The sequence below is a fragment of the Podarcis cretensis genome (assembly GCF_951804945.1).
Source record: "Podarcis cretensis genome assembly, chromosome: 11".
Lineage (NCBI taxonomy): Eukaryota > Metazoa > Chordata > Lepidosauria > Squamata > Lacertidae > Podarcis > Podarcis cretensis.
Window position 1 is genome coordinate 55,927,294 of NC_137180.1, and position 22,884 is coordinate 55,950,177.

Consider the following 22,884-nt stretch of genomic DNA (forward strand, 5'->3'; position numbering starts at 1 on the left):
TCTTATTGGTGCCCGTCACATCCTGCCCTGTTATGTGAGCAACTGCTGAAACATTGGTGCTCCTTATCATGAATGGCTAACATGTGAAAAGGGTGGGACTAGGGATACAGCCCTGCTTTCTACACACGACATGCAACATGTGAAGTGGACTAGTGTGAGAAGAGGGAGAAATAAGATACAAGGCTGCCTGCCATTGTTTTACAGTAGCACCTGCAATGTTTTCCTTCATTGAACTAGTGGAAAAATACCAGCAGTCACAGCTGGATTTAAGTGGTTAGGCAGATTTAGAACTTGGTTTAGGCTACCAGGTCAAGTTTAACTGCCTCTCTTTTTTCTGGAGCTCCTAGGGTGCATGTTTCAGGAAAGGTGAAGTCAGGGGTGCGGAGATTGATTGAGCAAAACTTGTTGCTTGTTACATATTTTCTCATCCTGCCCCTGGAACCTTTCTATCTCGTAGTCAAGTCAGGCGTGAGGTAACGGTGGCATTAGTTGGGATAAAACCCTAACAGCATTTCTGAGTTGCCTCTCCAATTTGTTGAAATGCTGAAGGCAATATACATAGGAGCCTACCCCCAAAGAACAATTTAAATAGTACATTTAATTTCATGCTACACGAGCTTTACACATTCTTTAATGTTTTGTGACCAGTGCCAAAATTTTGGGGGAAACATGGGGAAAATTGCATGACAAAATTTGATCAGAACATGGAGAACATCCAGAATGGAAATAACAGTGTCCTGGCTATGCAAGCATATAATGGCACAGAGACCATACAGTAACATAAATAAAACCAGCTTGATTGTCAAGGGAGGAAAATGTGGCATGCAATGTTAAATACTTTTCCACTCTTAGAACAGAAGGAACTGTTGAGTAGTCTTCTAACCGAAGATGAGAACCTAGTTTGCGGGAGTGATTTTATTTACTTATTTTCAGATTTTGTATGCCACCCCAGAAAAGAGTTCTCTGGGTGGCTTACAGTAAAGGGAATAAGACTAAAAATAAGAGTAGGAAACTTTATTCAAAGAAGCATGCTTAGGAATGAAGGAGCTTGAGGCTTGGATCGCAGGCTTTGCTGCATCAGGAGGCAGAATGAAGACCACCTCTTGCATTTAACTACCTGGGCAGAGAGCAAATTGCTTGGAAGGTGAGCTGCTGAGAGGGCAGATCCTGGCACAGCTGTGTGCTGTCATAACTGCCAGCCAAAATTCTGGTTTCCAGCAAAAGGAAAAGAACAGAGGAAGAAATGGTGGTGGGATGGCTAGGAAGAAATCTTTCAACCCATATTTTGATAGGCAGTGCCCAGTATGGGGATGAAGAAATGATAAGTGGAGCAACTTTTTCTCCCTGGGCCTCCTTAGGAACACAGGCCGTTCCCTGAAGAGAGTGTCTTGTAAGACATCCCAAATGTAAACTCTCTTGCTCAGTGCATATAGTTATAGCATTAAGATACATGGAAAACGGTTGGATATAAACTTCTTTCCGGTATCAAGCATCAGAACTTACCCGAAGGTACTAGAATATCCAAAAATTTCTATATAAATTGAAGATATAGAACCTTGGGACAGAAATACAAAATAACTGGGCAGTGGAATTTCCCACATGTACTTGAATCGGGCAGATGTACTTGCGAGAGTGAATGAGAAAGAGGAAAAAGATGATAAAAGTTTATAACAACCATTCTTACTTCAAATGTCTCCCAGCCAGACTTCCCTACTGTTTAAGAGCCCAGCATGTTGGGGAGGAGTATCAAAAATGCTTCCCCCCAAAATAGCTACTTTCACATTATAATTGACTAATCTGAAGAAGTATCTGAAGAAGTGTGCATGCACACGAAAGCTCATACCAAGAACTAACTTAGTTGGTCTTTAAGGTGCTACTGGAAGGAATTTTTTTTGTTTTGACTAATGGGAAAGAGTTAACCCTAACCCTCCATTAGCTTGTAAGTAAAACATGGAACATGACAAACCATGCTTACTTCCTGCTTCCTGGTTCCTGCCTTACTTTATAAATAGTGAATAACACTAGGAAACGTTTGATAGGAGAGCCAAATGCCTCTGCTGATTGCTCACATTCAGAATTTCAGGAACCAGATAAGGTTTCACACCTTCCCTTTCAGTGATGTTATCGTGTGTCATACGAATAAAAGCACTGCTATGTGTCTTTTGCTTGTGCACTTTTCCGCATTCATTGGATGATCTATTTTGATCATCAAAGGTAATTAGCCTCTTTGCTTGTTTGATCACAGTAGATGGAGTTACTGACATTGTGGTCCATGTACTTGTAGGAGGCAGCTCACAGGAAGTTTGCTATAAAATCAGTTTCCTGGGTGCTCTGTATTTTGATACAATTATGTGAAGGGAGAAGGGGAGGGTACAGCAATTTCCCAACCTTTCAGCTGCCCCATTCCCCAATCCTCCAGAGTGTGCAACGGACTTTAACAGGAGGGGGAGTATTGGCAAAAGACCATCCCTACCTCTGCTTACACCAGTAGCAGGATTCCCTGAGCAGAGTATCACTCTGTGATGTTCCTACTGGCAGTAGCAAAGTCTGGATCCAAGCCAACATTGGCCACAGTTCAATGCATAGTTACGTACAAAGGTCCTGTACCAATCTGTTGTTCTTAAACATAACTGTGTGCTTGACTGCTTATATTGTTTCAATATTTGCAATAAATATTTCAAGGATTATATTGCTCAACCATGAGCCCTTTTATTATATGTACATAGCATATAGCTATGAGTTACAATATTCTGCTTCCTATCTTTAGCTTGCAGTCTTCATTCTGTACTGCAGTATTTGCCTGAGGCTGTATACTAAAATTTGCTTTCGCAGTGCCTTGTAGGTACTACCAGAAAGAAAGCAATGGCATCAAATTACTTTCACAATGTGACTTCCCTTAATACACAACAGATTCAGTCTCTCAAAAAAAAAATTCTTTGAGTAATTCAAACATGATCATGCCAAAGGCAAGGTATGAGGCAAGGTTGCATTTTTTTAAACGATGTTACTAATCTTGTGCTTTGGGGCCACAACATTTTCCCTAAAAGGGGCTTGTTTTAAAATATGTGCTGAGCATCATTTGTCTGGCCATCTATTCACTTCAGGCATTTTTATAAATCCACTTAGAGGTTTGTTTGTTTTTTTAATTGTATTAGGTGGTATAGAAATGTTATAAACTTATTGCAAATCTTGGGCATTTTGAGCAGGCTAGAAATGATGATTCTGTGCAAAAAAAATCCTTTTTGCATACAAAATCGATTTATACCCCACCCCATCCCAAAGACTCGTGGTAAGTAACAAAAAGAAGAAACATCCAAAGCAAAGCTAGAACCAGTTAAATCACAGATTTAGCCTTGTTTATTTTAATATACTTTATTATTTGTTGATCAGCTTGCATTGATTACTGAAATTGATTTTACCGCTTTTGATGTTTATTATTAACCAGCAAAATATCCTTCATTATGGCAGGTTGTGCTGGCTGGGACTAGTAGGGGTTGCAATCCAAAACACCTGGAGGGCACCAAATTGAGGGGAAAGCTGATACTGCATACTCATATAACACTAATCTGTAGTTTGTTCTGCAAACCGCGAGCCAACAGAAGAGCCAACAAGGTTGGGATGGCCGAACAAACTATGGTTAAGCAAGATTGCTTAGTTTGAACATAATGATAAACAATTATTAAAACAAACAGTGTAAGCCAACACAAACATGGCTTCACATGGTGTTCTGTTGGCGGAAACAACCCACAGTTCTTCCACTGCATGGATTTGCACGTTCAAACAAAGCATGGTTGGTTAGACTTAACAAAACATAGATTAGTATTAAGTGTGAACCAAGCCATAGACTGAAGGTTCTTAAGCACCAGCAGCTGAAGCACAAACAGAGTTTGTGTGTGAGGGATTTCAAGTGAGCCATAAAGTATCTTCTGGCAGTGCTTCCTGTTTTTAAACCAATAGCTCTTTTGTTCCAAGTTAACATGAATATTTTCCGAAAAACAATGCTTTTCTGAAAATTGAAACTAATTCAAGTTTACATGTTAAAGACTGTAACAAAGACTGGTGTCAGTTCAGAAACTCTTATTTTCAATACATTGCCCAGGATTATATTTGTGGGTTGGCAGTCTCCATTAACATATTCATTTCATATATATATTTAAAAAGCTATTCAATCCAGAAGTTTTGCAGAGAGGCAAATTTCATTTTTTAAAACAAAATCTAAACTCCACTTAGTTATGAGCAGGCTAGTTGTCATGTAAACTCTTTGCTGTGAGAAGTGAAGCTCAGGCATGTAGGAACCTTTGTGGATTGTGTTCACTAATGTCCTTAAACTAAACATTTTAATATGAAATGAAATTCTGATCTCTTTATTAAGGGGGAAAATGGTATACAGCAAAACGTTTGGATTGCCAACATGACAGCAGAATTCAATCATTTGTGAAGGTTCACATGATTCTCAAAATAAAAGCTAGACTTTCTAACTCAATAGACTCAACAAAGAATAATGTGGTTTTTAAAAGCACTAATAAACCAAAGTATTCATATTACAAGAAGTATCCATATGAAATGCAGTTGTGTTGGGACAGCTGCCACAAGGAAAGGCTTGCACATTTTGAGCACCTTTGCACCTTCTAATCCACTGTCCATGCTTATTAAGGCAACCTGGGCTAGGTTGGGCACAAGGCATTTGGAGGTCTTCAGAACTAGAGTCCTGCACATAATGACTAGGATAGGGGTTGGGTATGGTGTGGATTTGTGGGTAGACTTAGGAGAGGGTAGGATCAGCCGAAACAGTGCTGTGACTGAGAGGTGGAGCTAAGCCAGGTAGAACCTGATCACCACTGATGACATAATCAGGTGTTTAATTGGTTCAGAATCCCTCCCCATGCCCCTGTGAACCTACTTTTTCAAACCATGTACCTCTGTACATAACTTGAGAGGCCTGTAATTCACTTCTACCTGCTGTCAGTATCTGAGGGAGAGAAGAGTATATATTTTTGGCTTGGATTAAAATCTAAGCAGAATACTGTGTCAGGAATCATAATAATCACCTTATATTTAAGGTTAGCATCACATTTTATTGAGCGTTATAGTCCATGCCAAGAAATTATGAACTCTGGTGTCAATCACTACATTTTCTTCAGATTATTATTTTGCACACACAGCCTCTTGTTTCCGACATAGATTTTGCACAAAATATGGCAGGAGCAGTCCATATTCTGCCCAGCTTCAGTATTGTAAGACATTACAGTATTTTAAATTTGATAAGGCTCCTTACATTACAGGTGACTTAACACAGTGTTTCGGAATGTATTCTCTCACAGTGATTTAAGAAGTATGCATAATCATAACAGTACTAGTGAGAGGGGAATTAGATAGTTAGCATTTATGTGAACTAGTAGACCTTGCTTCTGAATTTTTGCATTTCTATATTGTACTTTAACATGTTAAAAACAAAGAGAAGAATCTTTCTAGAACCACAGAGAAAGATGAGTGCAAGAGGAAAAGAACAGCTAGTTAATAGAGTGACTAATCCAGTAGACTTTGAAATAATACCTTTCTTGTGGGATTTAGGGCAGCGGATTCATGCTAGTTGGGTGCGAAACACTGTTGAATGTTTTTTGGTTTATCAACTGTATCTGTAATGGGTTAAGGGGCTGCTTGTGCGTAAATGGTTGAGTTCTCAACTCATGCAATCAGTTTCTAAACTCTCCCAGTCCGCGGAGCCATGGATGCATGGCTACCTCAATCGCTGGCAGAATCCGTCAGTGGGCGCTTCCGGAATTTACGCCAACATAAGAGTTCCTTAATGGAAACTCTCCTTCTGGATTCTCTGCGTGACAGTTTCCTGTGCGGAGTAGGCGTCCCCAGCGGAGGTCCTGAGACCTCTCCGCTGTTCTCACTGGAAGTATCTTGGAGCCATCCCTCCGACTGAGTTTCTGCGGGAACTCTCTCTCTCCCCCTGCTGGTTTCTTCCTCAGCATCCGAGGGTCTCCTAGCCTCCTTGAGCCCTTCCACCACCTGACTCTCCGATGGCAGTTCCCTGACATCCACCTCCCCTCCAGGACCCCCCTCACCCCCCGTTTCCCCCTCTTCTCTGGGTGGTGAGGCTGGGAACCCCCTAAAAGAATCCTCCTCATCTTCGGATGACTCGAAAACCACCCTCCACCTACTACTGTCCTTTCTTCCCGAATACTCTTCCCCATCTGATTCTTCTTCCTCTTCTTGTCCTGATTCTGGGAACCCCTCGAACTCCCCTTCTTCGTCAGTGGTGCCGAAGTGTTCCTCCCAGAACCTAGCCAAGGGCTGAGGCTTCCTTGGGTACCGGAGATGAAACGTTCCTACTAAAACCTCATCATCAACCGTTTCTGCCGGTACCCAGGTATTTTCGGACTCCGGTTCCCCTTCCCATGCCACTAAGTACTCCACCTGTTTACCCTTCCACCGAGAGTCGAGTATTTCTGCTACATGACTGCTGCTTTCCCTCTCTTCTACTTCCGGTGCCGCGGGAACCTCACCTTCACGTCCCAAAAATTCCCGCCCCTCCCGGTATGGTGACAGTAATGACCTATGGAATACTGGATGCAGTTTCATGTTGTCTGGCAACCTGAGTCTGAAGGCCACCGGATTGACCTGTTGTATAACTTCGAAGGGTCCCAGTCGTTTCGGCCTCAATTTCTTGTACCCGCCCTTGAATGGCAACCCTTGTGTTGACAACCACACCCGGTCCCCCACCCTTATGGTCTCTCCTTCCCTTCTGCTCCTATCTGCCTGCTTCTTGTATTCTTCCTTGGCCCTATCCAAATTCATCTTGAGCTGTTGATGTATGGCTTCCATTTCTTCCATGAAATGTTCCGCTGCCGGTACGCTCCATCTTTCCCCTCCTTCCCCTGGAAAGGCCCTAGGGTGACACCCGTAATTGGCCATAAATGGACTCATGCCCGTGGACACATTTTCCGCGTTATTGTAGGCGAATTCGGCCAGGGCCAATTTCTCTACCCAATCATTCTCTCTGTCATTTACATAATACCTCAGATATTGTTGCAGAATACTGTTTGCCCTTTCCGCCTGCCCATTTGTTTCTGGGTGTCTGGCGGTCGAGAAATTGACATCTACGTGCAGTAAGCTCATGAGCTTCCTCCAGAACCTGGATGTAAATTGTTTCCCTCTGTCTGAGACCACCCTCAAGGGGGCGCCATGCAACCTAAAAATGTGTTCTATAAACAACCTGGCGGTTTCTTCCGCTGTCACCGCATGTAAGCAAGCTATAAAGTGGCACATCTTGGTTAACAGGTCTACCACTACCATTACCGCAGTCTTTCCCTTGGATTTTGGTAAATCCGTCATAAAATCTATGGAAACTGCCTCTCATGGCCGTTCGGGTGTGGGTAATGGTTCCAGCAACCCCGCCGGTGCCGCCCTCTCCCCCTTTGCTCGCTGGCAGCGGTCGCACCCCCTTACATACTCTCGTACATCTTCCCTCACCTTGGGCCACCAGAACTGCCTGGTAACTAACCACATGGTTTTGTGTTGCCCAAAGTGCCCTGCGGTGGGGCTGTCGTGTAGTTGTTTGAGTACTCTACCCCTCAATTCCCCTTCCGGTATGTACAATGCCCCTTTGTAATACAACGCCCCGTTCCTTTCTTCAAACCCCCCTGTGTTCTCCCTTGAGCCCTCTGAGCTTATCTTGGGCGTATTCATCGTTCTCTGTCCCTTCTACCAGTTCCCTTTGCCCCACCAATGCTGCTCCACAAACCCAGTGGTCCTCTGGGATAATATGCCTTTCCTCGGGCGCTCCCTCCCCCTCCATATACTCTGGCTTTCGAGAGAGAGCGTCCGCCCTGACGTTCTCTGGTCCCGGTACGTAGCGAATCTCAAAATGGAATTTGGAGAACTCCTGTGCCCATCTCACTTGTCTCTGGTTCAGTACTCGGGCCGTTCTCCAATATTCCAGATTTTTGTGGTCCGTGCACACCTGGACCTTGTGCTGTGCTCCAATCAGCAGGTGTCGCCACCGCCGAAACGCTTCATGAATGGCGAGCAGTTCCCGGTCGTACACTGTGTAGTTCCTTTCGGATTTATTCAACTTCCGCAAGAAGAAGGCACACGGTCTCCAGTCCGACGCATCTTTTCCCGGCTGGAGAAGCACCGCCCCTACCGTTCGATCAGATGCGTCCGTCTCTACCCTCATCGACTTCTGTAGATCTACGTGCAAGAGCTGTTCCTCCGACGCAAACACTTTCTTTAGCTGTTCAAACGCTCACTGCGCCTCTTCCGTCCAGGCAAATTTCTTCTTACTACTGAGACAATCGGTGATGGGCGCCGTTAAGTGGGCAAAGTTTTTGATGAACTTCCGATAGAAGTTTCCAAACCCCAGGAATCTCTGCACGTCCTTCCTGGTTCTGGGTGTCTTCCATTCCAGTACCGCTGGGACTTTACTGGGATCCATGGCCAATCCCTTGTCTGACAAACGGTACCCCAGGAACTCCACCTCTCTGGTATGGAACTGGCACTTCTCCAGTTTTACCCACAGCTGGTTTGCTTGCAGCCTGCTTAGGACCTCCCGGACATCTCGGACATGCTGCTCCTCGTCCTCTGAGTAGACTAACACATCGTCTAAGAAGGCCACACAGTTCTTATAGAGCAGAGGTCCCAGGACGTGATGCATGAAGGATTGGAAGCAGGCTGAGCCCGCCTGTAATCCGAAGGGCATAACGAGATACTCAAAGGCCCCCAAGGGGGTGAACATGGTGGTCTTCCATTCATCCCCCTTCCTCATCCGTATCAGGTTATACGCCCCCCTCAGGTCCAGCTTGGTAAAAATCTTTCCCTTCCTCACCCTGGTCAGAATGTCGTCAATCCTGGGCATGGGGAAGGCCACTGGTTCTGACACCGAATTGACGGCCCGGAAGTCCACGACCAGCCTGGGTTTTTTCGAGTCCTTTTTGTCCACAAAAAACACTGGATTGCCCCCCACCGCTCTTGACTCCCTGATGAACCCTCGTTTCAGGTTCTTGTCTATGAACTCCCTTAACTCCTGCATCTCCCTGTCCGACATCGCGTACAGTTTGCCCACTGGTAGCTGGGCTCCCGGGAGAAGGTTAATTTGACAGTCAAAGGGTCTATGCGGGGGCAGTCTATCTGCTTCCTTCTCGCTGAAAACATCACTCAGGTCTGCGTATTGTGGTGGTATTTCTCCCTTTTCTCCCACCACCATCCCTGCCAGACTTGCCCTAGCCAACCCCTGAGTTTCTCTGCCCTTGCAGTGTTCTAGGCAATGAGCTGACCCAAAAGAGACTGTCCGCTGGTGCCATCCCACTAGCGGGTCATGTAACGCCAGCCAGCTCATTCCTAATATGATGGGCGGCCCCGCCAGGGTGGCTACGTGAAATGCAATGACTTCCGTGTGCCTTGCCACCCTCATTGTCATGGGGACCGTTTGTTGGCTCACTTCCCCTCCCAGAAGTTCCCTCCCATCAATCGTGGTCACCTGCAAGGAATTCCTTAAGGGCAGCGTCTGTATCTGGTGCTCTGATGCAAACTCCTTACTCATGAAATTGCAGGAGCTCCCTGAGTCTAACAGGGCTTTTCTAGTGAGTGGATGTCCATTGGGTAGCTCTAGCAGCACCTCTACGACTAGAGCCGCTCTTGGGGGTTCAGGCTTGGGCACGTTCACTGATCCTTGGCCTGGCTGTTGTGCCCTGTCGCTGGCAGCCAGGCGTTGGCTTTTACCTGCTCCTTGACCCCCTCCTCACTCCCAACAGCTCCCACCATTCCTTGCCATCCCTTCCTTTGTGGGCACACTCTGGCAAAATGTCCTGGCTGTTGACAGAGGAAGCATTTTTTGGCGCTCTTCCCCTCCTTCTTCCGCCCTTCGTTGACGTTTGAAATTCCGCGCGCGCGCAGTCCCAATCTCCATTGGTTCCACTGGCGGGGAATGTTGCTCCGGCATCTCAGGAATGCGGAAATCACTCCAACACTCTCCTCTCCCTTCCCGCTTCTCCAGAGCCCTTGCCTCTAGGCGTGCTCCAATCGCAAGAGCCGATTTGGTCAGCTGATCTATAGACTCCGGACAGGGCGCGCGGGAAAGTTCATCTTTCACCGCTGGGGCTAGCCCTTCTTCAAACAGCATTTGAATCGGGTCCGAAGACAGGTCCCACCCCAATTTATGTATGAGCATGGTAAACTGTGTCCAATACTCTCGGACGGACTGATTCCCCTGTTTGCATGCCATTAACTGTCTGCGTGCCACGCCCTGTTCAATCTGGCTGGAAAACATCAAGTCCATCGCGATAAAGAATTTCCTCAAGTCTTTTAGGGCATCATTATTCGATGCCATCAGGGGCCACACCCATTCTCTAGCTCCCCCCTCGAGGTGCCCAATCACAAAAGCCACTCTCGATTCCTCATCGGCAAAGTCATCAAACTGCAGGTTCAGTGTGTACTGCATTTCTGTCTTAAAGGCTTGGTAGCTTCTTGGGTCACCCCCGAATTTCTGTACCAACCCCGGTACCTTCCTTGCGATGTGGGTGGGCTTCCCCTGTGCATCCTGAGCTCTCCTCTCCTCGAGACGTGCCGTTAGCAGTGCCAGCTGGTGTTCCAATGCTCTGTTTCTCTCCTCCAGAGTTGGTCCCGCTCCAGCTCCTCCCGCTGCTCCGTCTCCAGTTGGGTTGCTCATGATGCCTCTCTTTCGCACACGCAGCGTCGAAGACTGACGGATTGCTGTAATGGGTTAAGGGGCTGCTTGTGCGTAAATGGTTGAGTTCTCAACTCATGCAATCAGTTTCTAAACTCTCCCAGTCCGCGGAGCCATGGATGCATGGCTACCTCAATCGCTGGCAGAATCCGTCAGTGGGCGCTTCCGGAATTTACGCCAACATAAGAGTTCCTTAACGGAAACTCTCCTTCTGGATTCTCTGCGTGACAGTTTCCTGTGCGGAGTAGGCGTCCCTAGCGGAGGTCCTGAGACCTCCCCGCTGTTCTCACTGGAAGTATCTTGGAGCCATCCCTCCAACTGAGTTTCTGCGGGAACTCTCTCTCTCCCCCTGCTGGTTCCTTCCTCAGCATCCGAGGGTCTCCTAGCCTCCTTGAGCCCTTCCACCACCTGACTCTCCGATGGCAGTTCCCTGACAGTATCACATAGTAGCTAGCAAGAATCTTCACCCTGGTGCAGCTGGGCAGAACTGTACTGCAGGACTTAAGTCCTTCAAATGGAGTTTGGTTTTGCTTGCCCTGCTTTAGAAAGGGATAAAATGACAGCCTATCTGCTCTAGAAAGATAGTCTTATTTGTAAAGAATAAATACTAATACTGCAGTACAAATGTGTGCTCTTTGATCTTACCAGTGTATCTTGAAGAGCAAACTTTCTAATAGAGCCTTCTTTGGCCATGACAAAAGACTAGTATGCAGCCCCTGCTTGCTTATTCCATGAATTAAGTACTTTTTATTTTGTAGGGTCTCATCAGCCACTGAGGTTAGCTGCTTGTTCATGGGGACTAAATTTGCCTGATGAACTTGACTTTAATTGCTACTTGACATACATACATACATACATACATACATACCCCTGTTTTACCCCATCGCAGAAGCCCCCTTCACTCAGTGAATTCTCCTTAAAGGGTACAAGTAAATGTAAAAAAAGAGGTGACTTCTTAAATACACCAGGGGTCTAGTAAAAGATTAGGACAAACAGCTTCAGCCTCAGCAAGATCTTCAGCATCCTTTTGACTATTTCTGGCATCTACCAGTCCCAGCAGAGGAAATACCTCCTTCCCCGTCCTTGACTTTTCAAATCTCCGCCATAGCTCCTTTATCTGTTTCTTCCCTTAAACATTGAACCCGGCACAATCTCTCCCTCTTTCCTTTCAAGATAGTATACTGTTTTCCTAATACTTTGTTCTGTTGGCTACCCCTAGTTCCCAGCACCCATAGATTTCTTCCAGCCTCCACATTCTCGTTTCAGATGCCTCCTCCCGCTTCTCCAGTGCAGTGATTCATCTACATCACATTATTGAAATACATAGTCAGGGCTAGGTCTTAGCCTTCTTTCAGATAAGATGTTAAGCTAAAAAGCTGGAATAAAAATCCCCACACCCAAATATATTGGACTCCCATGATGTTTTTCCATATAGTTTTCATTGTTGGTGTTTAAGTTTGGTTTATGCACAGTAAATTGAAGCTGTGAAATTTGTTCCCCTTCTAACCAGTTTGATTTTCAACCTGGTAAGGTTGCTTTACACAAACATGAGCCTCAAACAACAGAGGCATACAGAATATAGTTTTGGGGGGGCATTATCCTTGTATACTATTGTGAATTAAGCAGAGTCAGTAATGGGGCATCTAGGGGCCATTAACTTTCAAGACCATGATACGTATGTGTATGATCTGGAGCCCTATTTTGTTTATCACTGTATGTCAATGCTGACACCTAAATCCACCTTTGATTCCTATTGATGTATTCTTCTTGAAAATTATGATAAACTTTTACATAGGTTAATTTAGTTTGCAAAAGAGAAACTGTTTTTTGTTCAGTGATTTATTTCAGTTTTTCAAAGGCTGTATCAGGTTTCGTCTATGGAACTGAGGTTAATTTCCACATAAATTGAAAACAATGTAAATCTAATTAGTGTGCTGCTTGGGCGCCAGATATTTTGTTTTAAAGATCATGGTGGTTTTAAAGATGGAAAAACTTGCACAGCCGTTCTAACACGAATCAGGACGCTGTTTTGGTCTTTCTAACCAGCTTGAATTTTATCAAAGGGGCACAAGGCAAATACCAACAACAGCAAAAACCTGTTGAGCTGAAACTTGGCATACATGAGCTACCTAGTGGGGTCTACTACAAATGTGACAAATATCAAACTGATCCAGTAAAAAATGCCATATCTCCATCATGTTAGAAAGTGCTAAATATTGGCACTTTAACCCTTTTTACACCACTTGTTAAGCAAGTCATAGAATCATAGAGTTGGAAGAGACCACAAGGGCCATCGAGTCCAACCCCCTGCCAAGCAGGAAACACCATCAGAGCACTCCTGACATATGGTTGTCAAGCCTGTGCTTAAAGACCTCCAAAGAAGGAGACTCCATATATTTCCAAATATATCCAAAAAAGGAGACTCCGTATATTTCCTTCCGATTTCAGTGAAAGCTATTGATGTAGGCTTGTTGAGGATGACAGTCATTCATTGGTTTGGTGAAATTCTGAGCATCAGTTGGAAAGTTATTAAGGTGTTCCTGCTCTATTAAAGTATGGCAGCACCTACTGAATAAATAATGCAGGGGTGTACAGATTCATTTTCGAAGTGAGCATTTTGCCAGGACTACAGTGTTTGCATAGGGAACAGATACTGGATGCCATGTGCAATGCCAATCCCTTTAGTTATGGAATATGATAGTATAGTACAGTGGTTAAATGAGAATTTGCCAGCCTTTTTGGGTGTGTGGACATATTTGTAAACTTGAGAAATTTTCTCAGTGGACAAAACCCCACAATGGCATATGTGCCACCCCCTTACTGTAACCCCTCACCAAAGTGCCCCCCCCCCCGCTTTTGTTTGCTCTGTTTCCCAAACCATTGGGAGGGCACTAATGCTTCATAAAGCAATACAGGAAAACAAGGGGCTTTTTTCCTTGTCCCAGACATTTCACCAACACTGTCTGGATTTAAGCCTGAGAGTGGGTGTATTGAGGGTAAGTTGCAAGTAAGCACGATTTGTGACATTGCACAACTTCATTACTGATCATGGGGCATGCCTTAGCTTCCAATTTCCTGGCTTGGTGGAGCGTGAACCAATATAAAAGAGCGTCAACCAGCATGTTTTTTTAATCATTGGGTGCATATTTGGTTGAAATACTTTTTTGCTGCGTTCTCTTAGCACTTTTCTGTTCTCATACAGAGCAGCAAATGATCTGAATTGATTTTGGCCACTGCAGGTGGCTTTTTGTTTAGCTAACCACCTGCCTATTGCTTCAGTGTAAACACTGACCATGGTTAGCTGTTTGAAGGAGGTAAAAAGCTGCCCCATGGTTAACTTTGAAAAGAAAAGGAAGAAAGATGGGTGAACCCCTGGCATACTCTGGATCTCCTAACCATGGATAGGCAATTTGGGAATGTTACATCTCCCTTGCACATCTCGGAGGTGTCAGGGCACAAAACAGAAACTGACCAGGTTTTTGCTATGAAGAAAAAAGTTCAGCCTTTAAACCTGACCGATTCAGCTCCTGAAAGTGTCTTGGTGAGCTTGTAGCTGAGCCAAGGGTGCCCTTTGCTGTTTAGCACCCACAGAGAGCCTGCCATGAGAGCTTTTAACTAACGGATCATATCTAAAGCCTGTTAGAGACAATCTCCTGTCTTATCCTGGTGCAGGTGCTCATGTTGCCCTCAAGTTGGAAGTTCAAGCCTCTCTGGGTCTCAAATGTTGTTTAGCGTTGACTTAGTAATACTGTGGCTTACTCTTTAATAGTTTTATGTTTATAGATCATGTGTTGCAATAACTGTTTCTTGTGACCTAGGGGAGGACATAAGTTAAATAGATCATTTTACTTTTCTTTAATTGCAAAACATACTGGTTAAGGAATAGGTGCTTATTTATATCTAGAACTCACTATATCTAGAAAATTAATTGCTAGAAAGGCAGACTTCTGTGATCAGTCACTACTGAATTACATGAAGGATTTGTAGAAATGAATAGCCCATAAATTATAATGTCAGTGTTAAGCCCCTGAAATGCTGTGCACATTTCACAATGGTGCATGTGGGAATTGCATTTGTGGTTTGAGGATATTATTAGGCCTGGGGTTTTTTAATGTTAGATCTTTATTTAAACTACAGTGAACAAAGAACTAAATAAAACATATCTCTGTCTTTTGGAGCTATATTGTGATATATAGATCGTAAGAAAGAGAATCAACAATCTATAAATCAAAAATTAGAGAACAATCTCAGAGCTTCCATTCAAGTCTCTGCGGTATTCAGGAATACTCTAAAGAGTGTGGTTTGATAAAGTGCAGCCTGAGTAAGACTGTGTGCAGAAGTGTGATGTATTTCTTGGGTGTGTAAGTAGGGTTGATAGTATTCATAGTGATGCAAATGAAACTCTTGGATCCAGCTTGGCATCTTGGAGGGTCTTGTAGCGGCGATGGTCAGCAATGCTTTTTACCAGCATTTTATAATCCAACTGCACCCTTTAAAAAAACAAACAAACAAACAAACAAACAAACAGACCTGGCCTCTGTCATTCATATTCCAGTCCCCTCCAGATTATGCTACTCTAATGCATTGCACATGGAACAGTCTTCTGAAGACAATCCAAGAGCAACATTTGATTCCAAAAGTGGCAGCCAGAGATCGAAATGGAACCAGTTGGTCAGATTATTTTACACCCATGTTGTACCAGTTTCACTGGTTGCCAGTTTGTTTCTGGGCTTAGTTCAAGGTGTAGTTTTTGAACTTTAAAGCTCTAAATGGCCTGGGACCTGGAGAATTGCCTTCCCTCATTTGAGTCTGCTTGACAACTTTGCTTCTCTTATGTGGCCATGCCTTGGGCTCACCCGCCACCTGAAATACGGCAGATGGGTACCCAAGACAAGGCCTTTTGAGCTGCGGCACCCAGGGTGTGGAACCATCTCCCAAAAGGAGGTCTGCCTGGCCCCATCAGCACTCAGTTTTATTCCACTGAATTTTTTTTGCAGAGCTATCTTCGTAGGCTGTTGCTGTGCTCACTTTAGTTTTGAATTGTTTTAACTATTGATGTTTTTGTGATTATGCTTGTGTATTTTTATTTCTGTTATGAACCACCATGAATATGTTATAGGAAGATGGTATACAATTTTTAAAATAATCAATAACTGGTGACGGTTGCTTGATAGTGTTATCTTAAAGATGACTCAAGGGATTCTTCCCTGTTTCCTCTGACAAAAAATACTTGCTTTAGATCTTTACATCGTAAATATCATATTCCCACGAAATATAAACATATAAATCTACTTTGAAATAGCATTTTAAATAGCTGTAGCTATGAGCCAGCATTATGTTACATCTACATCAGCTCTTAGTGGTTACTTACTTACTCTTTTTGGTTGTCAAAACAATGTCAGTTTTGTGAAAAATGTTCCATTATGAAAACAAGCCAGTCTGTTACTGAATTCCATTTTCAATTCATAAACTTTTTTAAAAGTTGCCTACGTACAATACAATTTAATTGAGTCACTTCTGAATCGGCAGTCTTGTTTTATAGAACCCTTTTTAGAAATTGACATAAACGTGCAAATCTTCTTTTCTTCTTCTTCTTCCCCAGCTTGTTTTCATTGTTGTCCAAAAAGCACAACAAGGTTTTGGAGCAAGCCACACAATCCTTGAGAAGTTCCCTTGCTTCAGATGACTCTCCGCTTCCGGATTATGTGAGTACCAAACTTAGTGATTAAGGGAACAGGTCAAAATAGCATCTCCTAACCCTGCAGAAGTCTATCAAAGTGTGTGACAACCTGGCAACCACCAACACCAAAGTATAGGAAGCTCTGCTGGTGACATCATGTCTGAAACTCACTGAGAAAATTTAAAAAAAAATGCACTTGCGAATGGCAAAATAAAAACCACAGCTATTCGTAGCTGAGACATTTACTTTAGTCTGACAGCTTGCAATTCTTGAACATTTGAGTTTGATTGCCATTATGAGGGAGGGGGTGGGGGGCAGGATTTGGGTTGGCTGCCTTTTAGCCCACATCCATCCACACATAGCAAAAGCAATTTGGAGTAACCTCTTACATAGGAAGATTTTATCTGTTGAGAACATTGTCAGATAATAGCCATATTTTGTTTGCCATTCACTTCCTCTGGATATGCCAAATCTTTGTTGTACAAACCTGCCATTACCAGAATGCTGATGAGAGCTGGAATATTGAGTTAAGAATTTAAATTATGATCTGTGGAGTCTCCAATTCAAATCTCAGTTCAGCCATAAACTCACAGAGGAGTCCTATGTAAGCCACATTAGTATTAACCCTTTCTTGAAATATGGGGTTGTATATAAGATAACAAAGTTGAAGTACTATATATTTTTTATTTTTAATATATACATAATTTTTAAAGTATGTATCTCACTGTTTAGACCTTTAAGATCACTCAGATCACCTGGGGAAATTTTACTCACAACACCAAACCCTACAGAGTAGGGCAGTGTCTCAAAACCCAGTGCCTAGGGTTTCCCTGACGTATAAAATATAAAACTAGATCCTGCTTTGCATGTTTGAATTGTCTGAATTTTTGTTTTATATGCTTTTATGTTGTTTTTAAAATATTGCTGCTTCTTTGGCAATAGGTTGTGTTTTCGTTTAAATTATATATTTATTTTTTAGACTGTAGACCACTTAGAATTTTTAAGAATATTATGCGGTTTATAGAAGTGTTTAAATTAAGTAGATAATAAATAGATCCTCAAAGTGGGATATGTAAAAGCAGTTATGAAGCAACAGCAATAAGCCAGAGTCAATTAACATAAAGTAGTGCGATCAACTGTATGAAATAGATTATACTATTACTGTGTATTTGTTCACATACATATGCATGTAATTGGTTTTCATTTATTGCCCTTCAACAATGATTAATTTGAATTATTGATGTCAGTTGCGAGGGGTAGGCGGGAGCACAGGGCTTCTGCTAACAGGACTCAAAAAGTTATTCCAGCTCTGGGTTTCCCAAGTTCTAGTCAAAACTCTAACCAAGGCTTTCTCAAATTTAGGTCCCTAAATGTTGTTGGACTACACGTCCCATCATCCATAGCTACTAGGACCAGTAGTCAAGGATGATGGGAGTTGTAGTCCAACAACACCTGGGGACCCAAGTTTGAGAAAGGCTGCAACCACTATACCACACTGTCTGACAGTGGATTGAGAGAGCTCTGGGGTCCTTTTGGCCAATAAGCAGTACAGTGGTATCTCGGGTTAAGTACTTAATTCGTTCCGGAGGTCTGTACTTAACCTGAAACTGTTCTTAACCTGAAGCACCACTTTAGCTAATGGGGCCTCCTGCTGCCACTGTGCCGCCGGAGCACGATTTCTGTTCTCAACCTGAAGCAAAGTTCTTAACCCGAGGTACTATTTCTGGGTTAGCAGAGTCTGTAACCTGAAGCGTATGTAACCTGAAGCGTATGTAACCCGAGGTACCACTGTGTATAAATAAGCCATAACATAACCACTAGCATAACTACAGAATTCCTTTTGCCATGCTGTGATCTTTTAGTATTATTTTAAGTTAGAACCCGTACTCTCCCTTGCAGTAGAAGGGAAGAGTGGAGAATGAACTTTATGATGCAATGAAATAATAGTAGCAAGATCAGTAATGCCTGCAACAGAAAAATGGCTCGTGAGAGTTTGCAGTGCACCTAAATGCCGGCGCTTTGAGAATTTCTGAGGCACAGTGCATCCAAAGCATTACTACTGAGAGGTTGATCCATCTGAGCTCAGTGGAACTTTCTCCTTAGGCTACAGTCCTATGCAGGCTGCTCCGGAAATAGCTCTCGTTGACGGGTCTTCTGTTTTTATTTACAGTCATACTTTGGAAGTCGAACGGAATCTGTTCCGAAAGTCCATTCAACTTCCAAAACGTTTGGAATCCAAAGCATGGCTTCTGATTGGCTGCAGGGAGCTCCTGCAGCCAATCAGAAGCCATGGAAGCCCCATCGGATGTTCGGGTTCCAAAGAACGTTCGCAGACCAGGACAATCATTTCCGTGTTTGTGGCGTTCAGGAGCCAAAACGTCCAAGTACCAAGGCATTTGGGATCCAAGGTACAACTGTATTTTTTAAAGGTGTATACTACTTTTTCTTTTGGAAAAACTCAAAGGGACTGAGAGCAAAATCAGTTAAAAACAGTAAATTTTAAAACAATACAGCAGCAAATATAATCAAATAAAAAGGCAAAGCCCCTTCAAAACACAATGTCAGTAGAATATCTGTTTAAGAGGGTTGGGAGGAGGTTAGCTCTCTCCTAATACCAGGGGATGCAAGCAACAAAACGGAGTCACACATAGGACTGGATTGTTAGGGTAGGAAAAACTCTAAAAGTTCATGAAGATTTGGTGTCCCATTGCTGATTTTTTGGAAGTTTAAAAAAATAGTTATACAATATACACGCTTTCCAATTGTATAATAATAATTCTGTTTTCCACTATTAACTTTAGCTTGTCGAGTTGTAATTAAGTTATTGAATTCAATAACAATATTTATTTATTTTTAAAGGAAAGCCCCTGCTGAATTTCAGTTCCTATAGATTCCCTGCTTTAAAAGCTGGGCATGGCCCACGATCCCCATACCTTCATATATACCACAAGTGTACACTCCTTGTCTTTTGCCCCACTAAAGAGGTTCCACAACTAGCAAAATGAGCTAGGTCTCACTTAGATCATATGACTGCCCAGTAATGGACATCACATGACCATAACATGAGGCTTCTTCTAGGGGGTGCAGAGGTATATACTCTTATATCTGAAAATCCAAAGCTTTATCATGATGTTTCACCCCAATAAAATAGGTTTCAGTAATAACTGAGGTGTGAGAAATTTATCCACCTCTCAAACTAAAGTGGACATGTTAAAATGGTGAACAAGAGTCCGCTTATGATAGATTTCTGACCACAGTTAATTTCCTTCCTGCCAGAGGACTGATTTTTTTCTTATGTACTGTGCAAATCTGATTGGCAGGCCCAGAACTCTTGATGTAATTCAGTATTCTCCCCTTGATTAATAATCTAAATAACCCTGTTATGTAGTTGCTGGGTGAGATGCTTCTCTCTTTCCCTTTCTTTCTCAGCTAATGCTCCATAAAGGAGTCAAGGAAGGCCCCAGTTTTGATTCATCTTATATTTGTCTATGGTAAATAGAAAGCAGCTGCCAGTTTAAGCATCTAACTCTTGAAAAACTATACCCCCCCCCCAACATCATCTGGAAATAATATAGCTAGTAAAACAAAGCTAAGAAGAAAAAGAAATGTTTGTTTTATGTGGGATGAATGGCTTCAGTTGGGGTCCTTCTAATTTGGCCATTAGGTGGGTTATTAAAAAGTAGTATTACAAAGGTGGTTTTAACAAAAAGATTGTTTTGGTTCTATCTTGTTATTACATTTGATTATAGCCAAAGCAGTAAGTACTATATAAATAGCCCTTCATTTCATTCCTCCTGCAAATAAGCAAAAAACCAGTAATCTTACTGTCTTTATGCATTGGTAGATGCTAAATTACTCCCTTACATTATTTTAGTTCCTTAAAGCAACTTGTGTTTTAGAAGTCATATTTAATTTCCGCTTACATGGTTTGACATGTGCAGTGTGTTTCTGAATGATAGCATAAAAGTTAGCCATCTTTTAAGCAAACTAACAATACTATAACAGCATGGATTTCGGGAATGAATGCTCTCCTCTTTGAGTTTACAGTTTTCAGTATGCTTAGGTTCTAGACCACATGATACAAACTCCAGCCTTTATCAAGGCCACAGTCTAAGGCACACCTACCAGAGAGTAAGCCCTGTTGATCCCAGTGGAACATTAGAGTAAAGATGTATGGAATCAGGCTGTAACAGTGGTCTACTTCAGGGTGGAATGGGATTGGTTTGGTGGAAATTCCTAAACATCACAATTTCAAGAGAACATTTTAACAGAATGTAGGCAGTTCTTTTGAGAGCACAGATACGAAGGGTGTGTAAGGGCCTGTTTTATACTGAGTCTTCACAACTTGTGATCCATCAGGAGAATCTCTGACCACTATTCATATATGGTGGCTTACTAACAGGACGATAATGTTCCAGTATGTGTTGCCTGCTAAGGACTTCAAGAATAGGTGGTGGAGGGGGTTGTCTAACACACACCCGTCCATAATACATAGTCAGATAATCCATTTGGCTTGGCCGATGTGCAGACCTGCCTTGTACTGTTTTAGACCAATGGTCCATCTAGCCAAATATTGTTAATCATAACTAGAGGCTATTCCTTAAATCTTTTCCGTGCAGTTGCTTGGGGTGGTGGTTTAGGAACTTCAGCCATCTACAAACAAAACATGTGCTCTTCCACTTAGATGTGGTGAAACCCTTCCTCACAGTCAGGGAGAAAGCTTGGGCAAAATTTCCTGTTTCCTGTATAGGAGAATATCTATACCCTACTTTATGCCCCTTTCCAGGACTCTTGAATCTTTGTCCCCTTTGCTGTTTTTGTTTTTTTAAAAAATCCACTTTTTGAGAAGAAGCATGCTATATATTTATGCTAAATGAGCTGTGCATTGTTAAACAGGTCTGCACAGAATTTCACAATTTGCATAATATAACCTGAATAAAATTGAGTCTCTCATTGTGCAGGAATTGCACATCCCTGATAGGTAGTGTGCATAAAAATGACTGCAAAGTTTGTCTCAGTATCAATGTATTTTCCTTTTTCTTTTCATGCCTAAATGTGCATTAACACATATCTCTTATATAATGTCTATAGGGGGTTTCTCCTAATTTTTTTGTTTATTTCATCTGACAAATCAGAGACCAAAATTGTACTGTGGCAACATTTATTCTTGAACTTAGCTGATATTGTGCTTAGCTGAAGAAGAGACTCCAAAAAGTCTGAAGCAAGTCCACTTTAGTAATTTTCCAGGCACGATGTGCGAGCCTCGTGCTTTTCTAGATTCTTCTGCAAAACAAGGAAGGGAGGCAGACAGCGGCATTCTCTGGTTTGGGGACGACCACATCTTCTTTGCATCTGTTAACAAGATAAAGCATTATCAGTCGGTTTGTCTCGGTGGTGTCCCATCTTAACTTACCCATGATGTCTCAGCTGAGACTATCCATACGTGACAGTTTGAGACAGTGGTTTTGTGGACCAGACACTATTTGTTCACTAAAAGTGAAACCGGAATGATTTTCATTTTCTCACAGTCTACCAGTTACACAAATAGCTTTAAGTAGCCACTTGTGGTTGAGAAGCAAAGGTTTGGGATCAATTTTTCTAATATTTTATTGGGTGGAGGGGAGGTTGGATGAGTAATAGCCCACAAGGTTTGTGCCTGAATAATAACTCCAGTATTTTCACCTGATTAATAATGTAAGTACAGTGGTACCTCGGGTTAAGTACTTAATTTGTTTCGGAGGTCCATACTTAACCTGAAACTGTTCTTAACCTGAAGCACCACTTTAGCTAATGGGGCCTCCTGCTGCCGCCGCGCCGCCGGAACACGATTTCTGTTCTCATCCTGAAGTAAAGTTCTTAACCTGAAGCACTATTTCTGGGTTAGCTGAGTCTGTAACCTGAAGCGTATTTAACCCGAAGTACCACTGTAATTAAGCACAGTGTATGAGAGGCCTTGCTACAGAGAGTGCATGTTGCTTGTCTCTTCCCGCTCCAAATAAGAAAAAGCAGGTGCAAAGATTCAGCAGGTGTTCAAACTTCATAGGATATCATACTGTAAATACACAGGCTATATTTCATTTAGACACCTCAGTGTTGAAAGGAGAAATCACATCACATCTTTTTGGTGCATCTTTTTTGACCCCATGAAAATGAGTGTAGTGGGTGGGGATAAAGCTGGGGTTTGACCTTGAAGTGCAGAAGTGTCCTGAACACACACAAGTCTCCATTGCAGCATGTATTGCCCCAACCTTGTGTCCATTAAAATAGGTGTAAGTTATCGAGATACACAGTTGAATTTGAGGAGTATTTATTTATTTTATTTTACCTTCATCCTTTTTGTCACATTTTTGTCAAAATAAGTAGGCAGTCCTCCAGTATAGTCCTCCAGGAAGCATAGGTGTTCCCATTCTGTTACCAGTTTTCGTTTTACATTTTTACATCTTGCGAACACAGCATTCAGAAAATGCTTCAATGGTCAGTGTTTCGGTAACCTGGTACCTACTAGGAGAGT

At 42.7% G+C, this 22,884-nt stretch overlaps 1 protein-coding gene across 4 annotated transcripts in view; it reads left to right on the forward strand.

The window, feature by feature from the left end:
* Nucleotides 1-22,884, forward strand: part of DYM (dymeclin) — a 168,102-nt gene that overhangs the window by 91,515 nt on the left and 53,703 nt on the right. For all 4 annotated transcript variants that reach the window (XM_079994828.1, XM_079994831.1, XM_079994829.1 and 1 more), the window contains one exon: nt 16,296-16,398. In XM_079994828.1, the coding sequence (XP_079850954.1) occupies nt 16,296-16,398 (103 nt within the window). The remainder of the gene's footprint in view (nt 1-16,295; nt 16,399-22,884) is intronic.